The following is a 13,168-nucleotide window of genomic DNA, read 5'->3' as shown; positions in this document are numbered from 1 at the left end:
CCCAACCTGTAAAATGATCGAGGGGCTTAACTTGGACTCGGACGACTTCTTTCATGCCTCGTAGCCGCTGTGGCGCCGTCCCTAAACTTGAAGTTGGAACTTTTGGATTTTGAGCATTTTTGAGCTAACCTTTAATGAGCAAGCAGGAAAAAAAAGTTTCACATTTATTGACATGTATGACGACAATATACAAGCGCAGTATTCTACAACTCATTCTCAACATCTACTCTGGGAGGAATTAAAAAGAGCTACATCTGTAACAAATGTCTTTTCAGTCCATGTGTGGCGCACACACACACACACACACACACACACACACACACACACGCGTCATTCAGACGAGCGGTGCGTCAAGTTCGTCCTGATGGGCAACGTGGCTTCGATCCAGTGGTTTTGGTTTTTGATCATGGACGTCCACACGGCGACTTCTTCTTCCGTGGAGTCCATCCACCTGACCGCCTCGCCGTAACTCTGACCTGCAGGCCGAGAGCACGCATTTACTCTCCTTTCAAACGCTTTTGTGAGGAAAAAACACCAAAAAGTTTTACCGGTTCCGCAGCTGAGGCGAATCCCGCCGATCACGTGCTGCTTGAAGCCGTCGCGCTGCCACACGCTCAGCTCGGCGCAGGCTTCCTCCAGGTCGGTGCTCTGGAAGCCGTCGTACACCATGGTGTGGTTGTACGACGGGCTGATGGAGCGCTTCACCACCTGCGTCTTTTGGCCGCTCTGGCAGCCCACGTCCGGCAGAATGTAACTTTTGGTGGGGGCGAGGTGGAAAAAAAAAAAGCAAGCGTTTAGCGGTCGTTGAAAATGGCCGTCTGGTTCTTTACCGAAAGTGATGAATCAGGATACGCTCCTTGCTCGTTTTCCAACCAAATAAACGCAATGACGGGCAAACAAACCTCTTGACAAACGAGTCGATGGCGCCCCCTTTCTTGGAAAACAGTCCCTGCGCCTCCCGAAGCCAAATGTGAAGCTCGCCGGTGAGCGGCAGGCCACCTAGAAACGCGCGCACAACGGAGATGCGGTCATTGTGAGCGGCAGTCGGACACGCACGTCGACGTTTGCCTCGCTCGCCTTCGAATCCTTCCGGGATGAACTTGATGGAGAACGAGAGGGAGCCGCGGCCGCTGATGCCGTCTGGCCTCACGTAGAACTGTCACGGTAAAGATGACGTCATGAAGCTTCCTTGAAATTGGTCACGCCTCAGGCAGAAGACGGCCACTTCATTAGGTACACATCATCGTCGCCATGAAAGTCCAAATAATTCTTGTGCTCCGAATCAAATGGCCGTTCTCTTTTGTGTGTGTGTGTGTGTGTGTGTGTCACCCGTGGCTGCAGGTCCTGCCAGAGCGGTTGCGTGCAGGTCCAGTCCCAGAGGCCAAGCGCCACCTCCACCTCGCCCAGAAACACATTCCTGGCCAGCGGCTCGGCGTGCCACACGGACAAGTTGAGGGTGCGACCACTCAGCTCATTTTGACGGACTTTGTACTGGGCAACGACAGAAAAAAAAAATGTAGGATTTTCATATCAACTTTCCAGCCACAATATTAGGTACACCTGCCGTCGCATCAAAAATCTCTTTGTTTGCTGTCGTTTTTCTTTTCTTCATTTCTTCCCCCGAGGCCGAATTGTCGGAAGCGGCCGTCGTCATCGGCTGCCGTGCCGAATGTTGTGACCGAACGGTGGCGAGCGCTCTCACCTTGAGCGTCTGCTCGAAGACGGGGTTCTGCGTCCGCCTCTTCACGGCCGTCTTCCTCTTGCTGCGACTCGACATGTCGGGCAGCAGGTACGACTTGACGTATCTGAAAAGCCACAAAATGAATCATTTTTAAATCTAATCATGTGTGCAGAAATTTGATTTGTTCAAGAAACGATCCAATCGCTTATTTGGTCCTGGCCTTGCCTGCCCACCACGTGGGCACACTCACGGGTCGGAGCGGTTCTCGTCCGCCGCCGAGATATCCTCGCAGCGGTGCACCTTGACGCGCAGCTCGCCCTTCTGGCCGTGGTAGGCCAGCGAGAACTGCAAGCGGCCGCGCACCTCCACCACCCCGAAGACGCCCGAGCTGAACAGACTCATCATGCCGCCGCTCAGCTGCGCTCGACACACACGGGACCGAATCCTGCGTCACCCCGGTCCGACTCGTCCAAAAGTCAAAATGTGAGTGTGTGTGTACCGCATAGCTGGAATGAAAGTTGCTTTTTGACGACGATAAAGGTTCCAAGTCCGTCACGATGCTGCACATCGACACCGACTCCTTTTTGTAATGCTGATTGGATTCCTAAAACACAAATGCATGTCAGCGGTTCTGTCGTACGGACAATTTTTCTGCTTTAACTTGCAAACAAAAATTTGAGAGGAATTGTTGACTAAAATTAAACAAGTAAAATTACTTGTGTAAAACAAAACAGAATCTTGTCTTCAAGGCTGTTAGCTTAATGCTAACGCATAATGGGAAATGCCATAGAGAGGCTAGAGAATAGCACTGGTGTTGTGGTTAAGCAATAAAAAAGAGAAAAAAATATATATATATTTTTTTTTTTTTTGCAGGTTTGGTTTGGGAAAAGATTATTTGAGTTTTAAGCGGACCCATCGAAGAAGAAAACTTTTTACGCGCCACCTCACTGGACGATGTCATATATGGAAGAAATCCTCCATCACGGCTCGGAATAATGTCTTCACATACCTTTGTTGACGTTCTTTTCCTGCTGGGTGCGGCACGAAAACTGGGTGGACTCCTGAAAATCAAACAAAAAGTTGGCGAGTGTCAGCAAAAAGCAACAAACACGACTTTGGAGAGAGAGAGAAAAAAAAAAAACAGACTCTGGACTGTCCTCCACGGACACTTTCAATCGCGCCTCGGCCTCCTCCTGGGAGGGGCTGCTTGATGCTTCGTCCGCCTCGTCGTTGAACAGGCCGACCATCGGCGACTCAGTTACTATGGCGACCGAAAAATGATCCGGATCGGTTATCGAAAGTTTGTTGAGAAGATGCCAAGAATGGAGGCGTTTGTCTGCCCCAGACTGACCTTTGACCTTTGGCGCACGGCGGCGTATGGTGGCCCGCACCAGGTCCGAGCCGGACATACGACCTCGGTGGCGCTTGGACGCCTCGCGGAACCACTCCCCGGACTGCGAGTGCAGCTGCGCCGGGTCGGCTCTGGTATGCGCCAGCATCCTGTTGACACAGCAAACAAGCGCGTGACGGCGGCGACGGCGACGACGGCGGCGGCATTATTCTTGTTTGCGCACTTTGCAAAGCCACCGGGCTCATTATTGAAATGAGATCGTAGGCGGTGTTTCAAAGGTGAAACATGCGCGGGTGTGTCCTGTTATGAAACAATCATTAACGCCTTGATCTCGTTCCCTCACTTGAACGCCTCCCAAATACGCTTTGACGCCTCATTTAAGGATGAGGAAGTGGTGCTCTGTGTTTTCAATTTCAGGCAAGGGAAAGGTCCACTTGATTAATTTGGCAGCTGAGTTGCATAACAGGACAAAAAAATAAATCAAGTAGTTTTGCTTGGAATCGAAGAATAATTTGGCCATTTGGTTTCCAAACAACTTTCTCAGCTTTTACATTTCCGTTGTGGTTGATTGGGGGGGGGGGGCTGTTCCTAATGATTTGACCCTTGTCCAGCCAAATGCAATGGCGTTTGCAGCGTGTGTTCACCTCTGACCTTACGCGTCCTTCGTCTTGACGCCGCAGGTCCAAGTCTCGCAGGAGCACCTGCAAGATGGTGTCCTGCTCCTCCTCCGTCAGGTGGCTCAGGTCCAGAGAGCCCACGCCACTGTTGGCCTCCACATCCACCTCCATGCCTGTCCCCCCAAAAAAATGAAAATATACAAATGAATCAACAAAACATTTTATTTCAGCAAAGTCGTTTTGCTCGAATTTGGTTATCGGTCATGCTCACGTAAGCGGCTCCTTGTTATTCGGCAGAACTTTTTTGAACAAAATTAGAAGGAGGCTGTTTTAGGTGGTACGGTGGCCCTGAGGGCTCAAAACTTGCTCAGGAAATAAGTCCACAAACATGACCATTTGCAGTTGTAAATCACAAGTGCACCACTTCCTATGTGCTAGCAACTTTTTTTTTCGTTAGCGTTTCTTTCTGCACTCCTCTCTTAGCTTGTGATGAAGTCTCAACTCAGCTAGCGTGTTTTTTTTTCCCACCACACAAGCGCATATCCGCCAACGGTTCTCGACTATCATCAAGTCTTCTCGTCTCTTTCAATGTTTAGGACGCTCGCTGTATACGACCGTTAACGTCTATTTATTTATTTATTCATTTGAGGATTATTTAATTGTCATTATTATTTTTTATGATTACTATCGACCGTCGATGACTCGGCAACTTTTCACTGCCGCCAGGTTAGTTATTCCTGTCTACTTCCTGCTCACGTTCACTTTAAAAAAACATAAAAACTTTTGCAAGCATAGATAGCGAGTGCGTGTGTTGCCGCAGGGAGGTAATTGGCGCATGCGCAGTGCGGCCGGCTCAGTTGGTCCAACCGGAACTGCGCTAACATCAACTTCACCTGAGGCGACACAAAACGACAAAAAACAATAAAAAAGAGCGTGACAGGCAGCCACTTGACGCCAAATTGATGTTTTTAAGTCTCTCTTCTAATCACGTTTGTGTGCGTGTTCGCTCTTTCCTCGCACGAAAAGAGCAGCGAGCGCGTGAGACGAAACACCTGTCGCCATTTTTAAAGAGACAGCGACACGTTAGCAAAGCAGCATTAAAAAAAACACATAAAAGAGACTTGCTTACTTTACCTTTTAATCGCGGCGTTCATGCATTGAAAGTTGGCCGCAAACTTGCGCTCAGCGTGCGTGTCCGTCTTAAAGTGTGCGTGTGTGTGTGTTTTGCGTCAACTCGGTGAACACGCCTTCTCCAGTCAGTGGGAGGGCAAGGGTGTGTGTGTGTGTGTGCGTGCGTGTGTGTGCGTGGGTGTGTGCGCGCGCGTGTGGATAGGTGCTTGCACACAAGGATGTTATTAATTTTCAACTGGGTCTAACAAGTCATAATTATTTTGGATTTGACAGCGAGAACACAGCTAATTAACATGATTATTTGTTGACGTCAAAACTTTGCTAAGCATGCTTCAACCTCATCCCTTGCATGTTTATAGGCTCTCCAGATTTGCAAAACTATTTTAATGTACAATATCAGTCATTGTTTTTCTTGTCTTTTGTTTTCCAGTAAACTACAACCGGGGTGTCAAGAAACATCTGAAAGTAAGACTTAAACACACTGGCTCTCGCGACACACTAGTAACAGTGACCAGTCGTCTACTATCCCACGGTACCTGAAGGCCACATTTGTGCTGCGAATGCTCAGAAAGATAAAGACTTTTCTTTCTTCTTCGTCTATTGGAAACAAAATTGGACATTGGCCACGCTCACTGGGGTTCTGTGAGGTTCTATTCAAGACTTTTTGGTTCTGGTCCAGATTGGGAGTGAGGGGAAGGGAGGCGGTCCTAGAAAGTGCCCGCTTGGAGGCCTCATGCACATTCGACATCTAAAAGGAATTGTTTCCAGTCTTCCAACCTGCCAGAAATTGGAGAAGCAGAAAGCGGACATGTTCCACGAGCACCTCTTAACTTTATTTCGTTGATGACACAAAAACAAGAAATCCAACATTGTGAGCATTAGCATGTTAGCACACGTGCAAAACTTAATATGTCAGACTTAATATGTCGAGTGTGTATCTATAGAAAAAAAAAGAATCCTGTCGAAACACAAGTCAACACAAAAATCCACGCAAATAAGAGTAGAAGAGAAGTGATTTGCTTCCAGTCCTACTAGAAGGGAGAGAGGTTGGGTGGGGTGGGGTGGGGTGGGGGGGTTGTCATGTCGACCAGTTGTACGAATGGGCTGTCGTGTCATCATCCCGTGAGTCACTTTTCCTTTCGTCGACCTTCTTCGCCGCTCGGTCACCTCACTGAGGCTGCTCTCTGCACACGCACGCAAACAGATGACGTCATCATCGCAAATGCTAACTGAACACGTGGACAAAAGTATTGTGACACTCCAAAAAAGCAAATGGGACGTCCAAAACTATTTCATAGTTAGTTGGCAAACTGAAGCGACATGTGCAAGGAGCAGCACTTTTACTGTATGGCCACGAGAGGGCGCTGTTTCATACACTTCGTCATAATTATTTGTATTTTCATCATCAAGAGTTTACTGTTTTCCCGCATAAAATGTATTTCTTAAAATGTATTTCCTCACTAAATCATTGGTTAATTGATTTATTGCAAACAAAAAAATTATGAGAATAAGACTAGAGATTGAAAAACTATTCCATTAGATAGAAATTATTTGATTTATTTTATTACATTATTATGGTTTAATAATAATAAAATAATTGTAAATTTAAAAAATAATTAAACAAAAGATAGCAGAATGAACAATTTTAAATTATGCAAGGTTAGTAAAGTGCATTTATGCATTTTCTTTTTCTTTTTTTATTAATCTCAATAGATCTGAATTGGTCAATTCAGTTACTATAAATCATAAATTAAATATTTAATTTATTCACATATTAATTGTATCTAATATTTGTATACATTTTATTGCATCATTTGTTAATATCAATTAAAATAGTTCATTACAAATATTACCAACGTAAAACACATCTAAGCACACACACACACGTGTCGCGACGCCTTACATGGGGTCGTAGTCGCTCTGCTCGTTGGACTTGAGGAAGCGCATGGCGAGCATGCCGCCGGCCTGCAGGCAAAGGACCAACACAATGCCGCCGAGGAAGCTGGACAAATTGAAGCGGGCCTGCGACAGCTGCGGCCGCGCTTTGCCGCCCGCGCCTGCAAACGTGAGCGACAGAGGTAGACAAACGGCAATTAGGCAAGTTGGGAGGCCTTGACACAAGAGTTGAGAGCACGGAACGATGCCAACTCCATTTACTTGAGTCACCGCCTCCTTCAGCCAACGTCTCCACCACTGCACATGCAAAAAAAAAAAAAAAAAAGAGCAGTTAGCATGTATGTGCGTCATTGCTGGATTAGCATTTCCCTGCTGTAATGAATAGAGCTAGCGAAATATAATAAGATAAATGCAATAAAGTGAGATGACTCATCACAAACGTCACGTTAGCTTCCAACTCTTGCAATCTACGAGCAACTCTTCCCATTAGCATTTCATCATGTCCATTTGTAACTCTTGCTATTTGTTAAGGCCAAAGAAGGCGTGCGAGGTGAGCGAATTTCGGTTTTTCTGCCACTTTCCCGCCAGCTAGCAAAATTCAAAACAAAAAAAAGAGGGGAGAAACAGCACCCTCTAGTGGTGGCAATGTACCTGTGCAGAGCTCTGACACGCGGGTCCAGCTGCAGTTCGTGGAGCTGTCGGCCACGTTGCCTTCGTCTGTCATGCACACGCCTGTGTCGTTACCTGAGAGCGACACGATGGCTTCAATGTGTGCGTGCGTGCGTGCGTGCGTGCATGTGTGTGTATATTTTGTCTTGCGGAATGCTGAATAATTCACACGCTGCAAACCACAGCAGCTCGCGTTACAGCAGCTGCCATGCTCGAATTACTGTCAAAATGTGCGTGTGCGTGTCTGTCTGCGCGCGCGCGTTACCATCAGGACACAGCCTCCACACACAGCCAGTCAGGTTGAGCATGGAGTCGCCAACGCAGAGGTCACATGACCGAGCTTGGCCACAATCTTAAAGGAAGGAAAAGAGCTGTCAATCAAGTGACGCAAGACTTTTGATTGACAGCTCATCAAAAAAGTCAGAAGAACGACTGTTACCCGCTTGCGAGTGCACGCAGGACGTCGCCGCCAGCAGCATCATCGTGCCAAAGAACATCTTCGTGGACAAATTCTGCATTCCCGAACAAAATATAGTGACAATTTTTTTTAGAAATCAATCAAAAAAGACATGCAAATAATTAATACTAATCAAAATTCCTCCAGGAGACTGAGTGCTGAAGAGCGATGAGAGAATGGCAGCAAGAGGACCAAGTGTGTGTGTGTGTGTCTGTGTAATGTGATCCAAACTTGTTCACTAGGCAACCATAACAAGACCCACCTCAGGTCTCGCGCACACGCCCGCGCACGTACAAATAAAAATACAGGATCATTTAAATGCGTTGTGATGTGAGATGTAAAAATGTTGAAAAGAAAGAAATCGAAAAGCTCAATAGATGATCTAAAATAGTCGATGAAGGACCAGGACAGATCTTGAAATGCAAAATAGAGAGATAATCTTTCTGCTCCTCTGGTGGGCGCTACTGCTGTGACTCATCCACGTCACAATTGCACACTCAGGTGTTCCATTCCTGGGTCACGACGCCCCCCGCAGCCCCCCTCAAAAAAAAAAAACCTCCATCACATCCACATTGTAAGGCGCTCATTTGCATACGCGAGTGAAGGTGATTTGGGAGAGAAACGCAACGACCGCGTCACCGCACAGCCAGGAAGTGTCCTTATTTGGTCGTGATTCCCTTCCCCGCGATAGCCCCGCCCACTCGTGATAACGCACGCACCCTCGCCATCAAGACGGGGAAGCCGTTCTTGTATCTGCTGGGTGACCTTCAATGCACGATGAGAAGCACAAACTCACAATCATCAATGACTATGTTTAATACACAGGAGCAAATTTTGGGGATGTTTGTGACGGATCTGCCCGCTAGAGGGCAGCAAAGATCGATGTCAATATGAACAATATGTATGAACAGGTGACCGAAGGAAATGTTGCATAACTCCAAAAATGATTTAATGCAGTACGACATCACATACGTGTGTCGCATAATATCTGTTGAATTATTTAAATGATAACGAGTCAGGAAGATAAAATACAAATTTTGCCTCATTGTATTCAAATAATACAAACTATATTAATATAAATCTTCATTTACTAAAAAAAAAATCAAGCCCAGTTGTACTAGCTGCATCATGCCGAGAGCTGTCCCAAATACGTAATAAAAAATGAAAATGCCGTTAAAAGTTGGTGTCAGGTGTTCCTAATGAGGTGGCCGTCGAGTGTATCCATGAGTCATTACTGCGTTTCAGCACCGTGGAGAGCACCCGGGCAAAAAAGACACCGCGGAAGGTGTGGGGGGGGGGCATGGGGTGGGAGTGGTGGTGGTCTCTATAAAATAGGTTGCGAGTTTGCACGCGCGTGACTTACCAGAAAGGAGCACAACAATGGCGGTGGACCGCAGTGGGCGTGTCTTAGTCGATGCCGCATTTTTCTGAATGAAATTACTCCATGTAGACCCCCCCCCCACGCCCCCTCCCCTCCTGCATCTTCGCCTCCTCATTGGTGGGCGTCTCCTGCCTGTGACGTCTCGGCTGGGCTCTTGTGGACGTCGCGCGACGAGCTTCAGCATCCATTCTTGCTTTGGAGCAACCACAAGGAGGACCTGAAGATTTTTCTCCGCTGGAGTCGAGCGGGATCACCGACCGGAAGTGCACGAAGGACGGCGGTTCATTGCAGCCTTTCGGATCTTACATTCGAGACGTCACCAAGAGGAAGTCAAGCCATTTTTACACAAGGTAAATTATTTTCTATATTTATATACACGTATATATTTCCATCGATAAAGAGATCACGCGCTCACTCGCATTGGCGCACAGATTACACAACAAGGGGTGCGATGCTGCCTCCCCCCAATCCTATCACGAACACCATTTTAGATTTAAGATGAACATTAATGCATGATGAGATGATTGACCAATCAGGTTTGCGCATGATAGCAAAGTGCGACCGAATTGGCCTGGGGGCGGAGGGGGGGGGCGGTTGTTCCGTTCTGTGCGTGTGTTGGTGTGCCGAACAGCGTGTCTGGACATTCGTGGGAGGGGGCAACACTCCCCAGCACGTCATCACACATGCAATAACACCAAATTGGACTAGAAATGCAGAATCATGTTCCTGCAGACAAATAGAGGAGCAAAAAAAAAAACCAAGATGACGATTGGGTTTCCTCAAATACTGTATTATTATTTTTTTGAATATCTCAGTGTGAAGAGGTCCTTGGCGGGTCGGGTGGTTCTGCACCTGATCAAAATGCAAAATGTTGGATCTGAATAGAAATTTGTGGCACTGACGGGGGGTGATTCAAGATGTGAATGGACAACCTGGATCAGGAAAGAAAAAAAGTCATTTAAGAAAACCATTTTTTGGTAACAAACACCAAGAAAAACAATTTCAACTCGATGACGAAGACGATATTCAAACTTTTCTTGTTTCGTCAGGTTTGCGTGCCGGTCTCGTCGTCATGACACGGAATGCGTCCGAGCTGTCGTGGGAGGAGTCTTCGGGCGTGGACGCCTTCCTGGCATCGGACCGCCAAGGGGGCAACCCCCCCGCTCGGGAAACCTCCACCCTGACGGCGTGGGGCGTGGCCATGTGCGTTTCGGGGACGGTCATCACCGCCGAGAACGCGGTGGTGGTCACCACCATCCTCGCCACGCCGTCGTTGCGGGCACCCGTCTTCCTGCTCCTCGCCAGCCTGGGATTGGCCGACCTCCTGGCAGGCGTGGCTCTGGTGGCCCACTTCCTCTTCCTGTTCTGCCTGGCGCCCAGCGATTGGTCGGAGTTGGTGACGTCGGGACTTCTGGCCACGTCGTTGACCGCCTCGCTGTGCAGCCTGATGGGCGTGGCCTTGGACCGCTACCTCTCGCTGAGCCACGCCCTGACGTACGGCTCGGGACAATCTCGCCGCCGCGCCGCCCTGCTCCTGCTCCTGGTGTGGGTGGGCGCCTGCGTCGTGGGCACGGGCCCCGCCATGGGGTGGAACTGCCTGGACGATCCGACTTCTTGCTCGGTGGCGCCCCCCCTCACTCGAACGTACCTGTCGCTGCTGTGCGGCGGCTTCCTGGTGGTGGTGGCGGTCACCCTGCAGCTGTATGCCGGCATCTGCCGGGTGGCGCGGCGCCACGCCCACGCCATCGCCACTCAGAGGCACTTCCTGCCCTCCAGCCAGTCGTTGGGCGGCAAGCATGGCGGTGGGCGGGGCTTCTCGCGGCTGGTGCTTGTCCTTGGGGTCTTTGTGGGTTGCTGGATGCCTTTCTCGCTGTGGGGGTTGCTAGGCGACGCGTCCAGCCCGCCGCTGTACACGTATGCCACCCTGGTGCCGGCCACTTTCAGCTCCCTGCTGAACCCGCTTCTCTACAGCCTGAGGAATAAAGACATCCGCAAGGTTCTGCTGCATGCTTGCTGCCCACGGAGGCCCGCCGCCCAACTGCACTGCCCGGTGGATGTGTAGGACGCCGCGACAACTTGTGCAGGAGGAACTCCGGGACAGAATCCTGAAGACGGGAAATTCAGAATCTGAATCAGTCGGGGGCGAGGTGCCGCCGAAATTCTCGAGAAAATAAATCTTAAATCCGGGGTGGAGGAAAGCAGGAATTGGGAATGTGTCCAGAAAAATCCATTTCAAAAATCAGATTCTGGACGATTCCCTAAGTGGGGTGGAAACCCGAATCAGGGGAAGTCCTGATTGTGGAGGGAAAATTTCTTGATCTGTGAATGAGCCAAATCTTTCGAATTTTACGGGTCCAAGCCAACAGCAGCCTGGCGGTTGTGCCGCACGTTGGCGAGGGCCTGCAGGTCCACCAGCACTGCCGCCAAACGTGTGAACGCGCCCCAACAAATCTTGCGGGGGGGGGCAACATTCTTTGTGTGCATTGATGCTAGAACGTTTACGTCGCTGACGACAAATACAGGTCCAAAAAAAGTGCACTCTTCTTGCATTTTGTCTTCGCCCTTCTTGAGTTGGTTTGCGGCATGACAACAAATTTGCGGCAGCGTTAATTTGGACATTTTGTTGAAATTCGCCGGACAACTTCAAACTAGTTAATCTCGCCCCCCCCCCAAGACAATTTGATGACTAAAAGGCATCATACTGATGTCAGTCCAGGATTCCCTTGCCTCCTTTTTCTCCTGACAACATTCAGACCTAAGCAGTATTTGGACGCGCCCTAAAAAAGACGACGTCCACGTTTTCTTTGCGTTTGACGCTTCAAATGAATTTTCTTTCCATAACAGAACTTGAATGCCAAAAACAGACCGGCTGTTGTGAACGAAACGTCACCGGGCGGCCATGCAAAGCAACAGGGGTGGATAACTGCAAGTTTAACACCTGAAAGCAAATTGGAATGAAGTGAATTTTCTCTTGAAGGGAGAAAAAAAAAAACATAAAACAACGATCTTTTGCTAAAAGTGCTCGAGTGCACTAAAAACGCAAAGAAGCGCTTGGAGCGTGAAATGTTTCACCCTCCCACATGAAAGCAGCACTTTTCTTTTTTGGACTCAGGACGTGAGGTCCTCCTCCCTTATCGTCCTCAGCAGAACGTTCTGAACTGTCCTGGCCGGCGGCCATCTTGGAGGAACTCCCACTACGACCAGACTTCTTTGTGCCTCCAGCCAACAATCAGCCCACTTGTAGCTGCACGGGATGGCGCCGAGTGAAAACAGTCGGCCTCACGCCGCTCGTAAATAAAAGTGGATTTAAATGACGTGTGCGGTAATGGAGAAGGAAGAATGAAAGTCATGTGGTGGAGTTTGTTGGAGCCAACGGCTTAATAATAATAATGATAATAATGTTTTGTACTTGAAATGTGTTCCCCAAACACAATGTTCCAATGGAGAGCTCAGATTCTATTTTGCACACGCTCTCCTTTTTTCAGCCGTTGGGACCGTATGTTGCACAACCTTTTTGTCAAATGAATCAATATTTTATACTGATGAATAATAAATGTTTTTTTTCCTACTGAATGATGTCAGCATTCTTCCCTCGAGGAGGGCGGACACTTTTAGCACACTGGCAAGTGCTAAAGCTGTCCGGACCTCATTTGAATTTGCCGGGATTGCGTAAGTCAGAGGGTCTGAAGTAATATATCGAAAAAAAACGATCATTTTTATTTAATGCTCAAAAGAAGTTTTAGAGGAAAAAAAAGCTTCTCCAAACACCCTGTAAAAAAATCCAACGTTTATAAAATATGACCATTTACAAACTTTTTAGAAAGATTTTTTTTTTACTGGTAAAATGCCTTAGAAATATGAAAACGACATCAATTTGGAAAAGCGGGCTGTGTGAATACACTTAGTTACAAATTGGGAGAGAGAGAGATGCATTTTTTTGTTTCTAATTTAATACAAAATTTAAACATATATATTTATATGTGTC

General features: G+C 48.0%; 3 protein-coding genes across 8 annotated transcripts; 1 reads left to right on the top strand and 2 right to left on the bottom strand.

Annotated features, from left to right (window-relative positions):
- Positions 1 to 151: 151 nt before the first annotated feature.
- LOC148321758 (synaptotagmin-like protein 1) lies at positions 152 to 4,907 on the bottom strand. Of its 2 annotated transcripts, none has more exons than XM_088319051.1 (13): positions 4,784 to 4,907; positions 3,684 to 3,822; positions 3,033 to 3,181; positions 2,828 to 2,942; positions 2,691 to 2,742; positions 2,181 to 2,285; positions 1,932 to 2,098; positions 1,703 to 1,805; positions 1,330 to 1,491; positions 1,078 to 1,156; positions 903 to 999; positions 549 to 754; positions 152 to 476 (listed from the first exon to the last, which is right to left on the bottom strand). In XM_088319051.1, the coding sequence occupies exons 2-13, from the start codon at positions 3,818 to 3,820 to the stop codon at positions 331 to 333; spliced, it is 1,518 nt and encodes a 505-aa protein (XP_088175177.1). In that variant the 5' UTR covers positions 3,821 to 3,822; positions 4,784 to 4,907; the 3' UTR covers positions 152 to 330. The 2 variants fall into 2 exon arrangements, with proteins under 2 accessions (XP_088175177.1, XP_088175178.1); XM_088319052.1 differs by lacking the exon at positions 4,784 to 4,907 and adding an exon at positions 3,921 to 4,678.
- Positions 4,908 to 5,831: 924 nt separating this feature from the next.
- Positions 5,832 to 9,661, bottom strand: cd164l2 (CD164 sialomucin-like 2). Of its 5 annotated transcripts, none has more exons than XM_088278504.1 (7): positions 9,166 to 9,661; positions 7,785 to 7,857; positions 7,611 to 7,697; positions 7,328 to 7,420; positions 6,938 to 6,973; positions 6,684 to 6,837; positions 5,832 to 5,964 (listed from the first exon to the last, which is right to left on the bottom strand). In XM_088278504.1, the coding sequence occupies exons 1-7, from the start codon at positions 9,223 to 9,225 to the stop codon at positions 5,949 to 5,951; spliced, it is 519 nt and encodes a 172-aa protein (XP_088134630.1). In that variant the 5' UTR covers positions 9,226 to 9,661; the 3' UTR covers positions 5,832 to 5,948. The 5 variants fall into 5 exon arrangements, with proteins under 5 accessions (XP_088134630.1, XP_088134631.1, XP_088134629.1 ...); XM_088278505.1 differs by having other exon boundaries at positions 7,785 to 8,342; positions 9,166 to 9,275; XM_088278503.1 differs by adding an exon at positions 8,065 to 8,342 and having other exon boundaries at positions 6,684 to 6,973; positions 9,166 to 9,275.
- On the top strand, positions 9,123 to 12,756 carry gpr3 (G protein-coupled receptor 3). Its single transcript, XM_088278500.1, has 2 exons — positions 9,123 to 9,533; positions 10,233 to 12,756. Exon 2 carries the CDS (start codon positions 10,256 to 10,258, stop codon positions 11,243 to 11,245), a length of 990 nt encoding a protein of 329 aa, XP_088134626.1. The 5' UTR covers positions 9,123 to 9,533; positions 10,233 to 10,255; the 3' UTR covers positions 11,246 to 12,756.
- Positions 12,757 to 13,168: the final 412 nt, after the last annotated feature.

This window comes from Idiotropiscis lumnitzeri, chromosome 16 (genome assembly GCF_059441095.1).
Source record: "Idiotropiscis lumnitzeri isolate Australia: NSW breed Sydney's pygmy pipehorse chromosome 16, RoL_Ilum_1.0, whole genome shotgun sequence".
NCBI classification, from domain to species: domain Eukaryota; kingdom Metazoa; phylum Chordata; class Actinopteri; order Syngnathiformes; family Syngnathidae; genus Idiotropiscis; species Idiotropiscis lumnitzeri.
This window is presented reverse-complemented; position numbering and strand designations above follow the sequence as displayed.

Bases quoted from the DNA above. Each gene is read 5' to 3' on its own strand.
- LOC148321758 (XM_088319051.1), bottom strand. From the start codon at position 3,820: ATGGAGGTGGATGTGGAGGCCAACAGTGGCGTGGGCTCTCTGGACCTG. The intron at 1,806-1,931 runs GTGAGTGTGCCC...GTGGCTTTTCAG, and splicing joins GACGAGAACCGCTCCGACCC to ATACGTCAAGTCGTACCTGC. The intron at 1,157-1,329 runs GTGACACACACA...TTACCGTGACAG, and splicing joins GGCAGGACCTGCAGCCACGG to TTCTACGTGAGGCCAGACGG.
- cd164l2 (XM_088278501.1), bottom strand. From the start codon at position 9,225: ATGCGGCATCGACTAAGACACGCCCACTGCGGTCCACCGCCATTGTTG. The intron at 7,698-7,784 runs GTAACAGTCGTT...CCTTCCTTTAAG, and splicing joins CTGCGTGCACTCGCAAGCGG to ATTGTGGCCAAGCTCGGTCA. The intron at 5,965-6,683 runs GTAAGGCGTCGC...GTGCGTGTGCAG, and splicing joins CAGAGCGACTACGACCCCAT to AGAGCAGCCTCAGTGAGGTG.
- gpr3 (XM_088278500.1), top strand. From the start codon at position 10,256: ATGACACGGAATGCGTCCGAGCTGTCGTGGGAGGAGTCTTCGGGCGTG.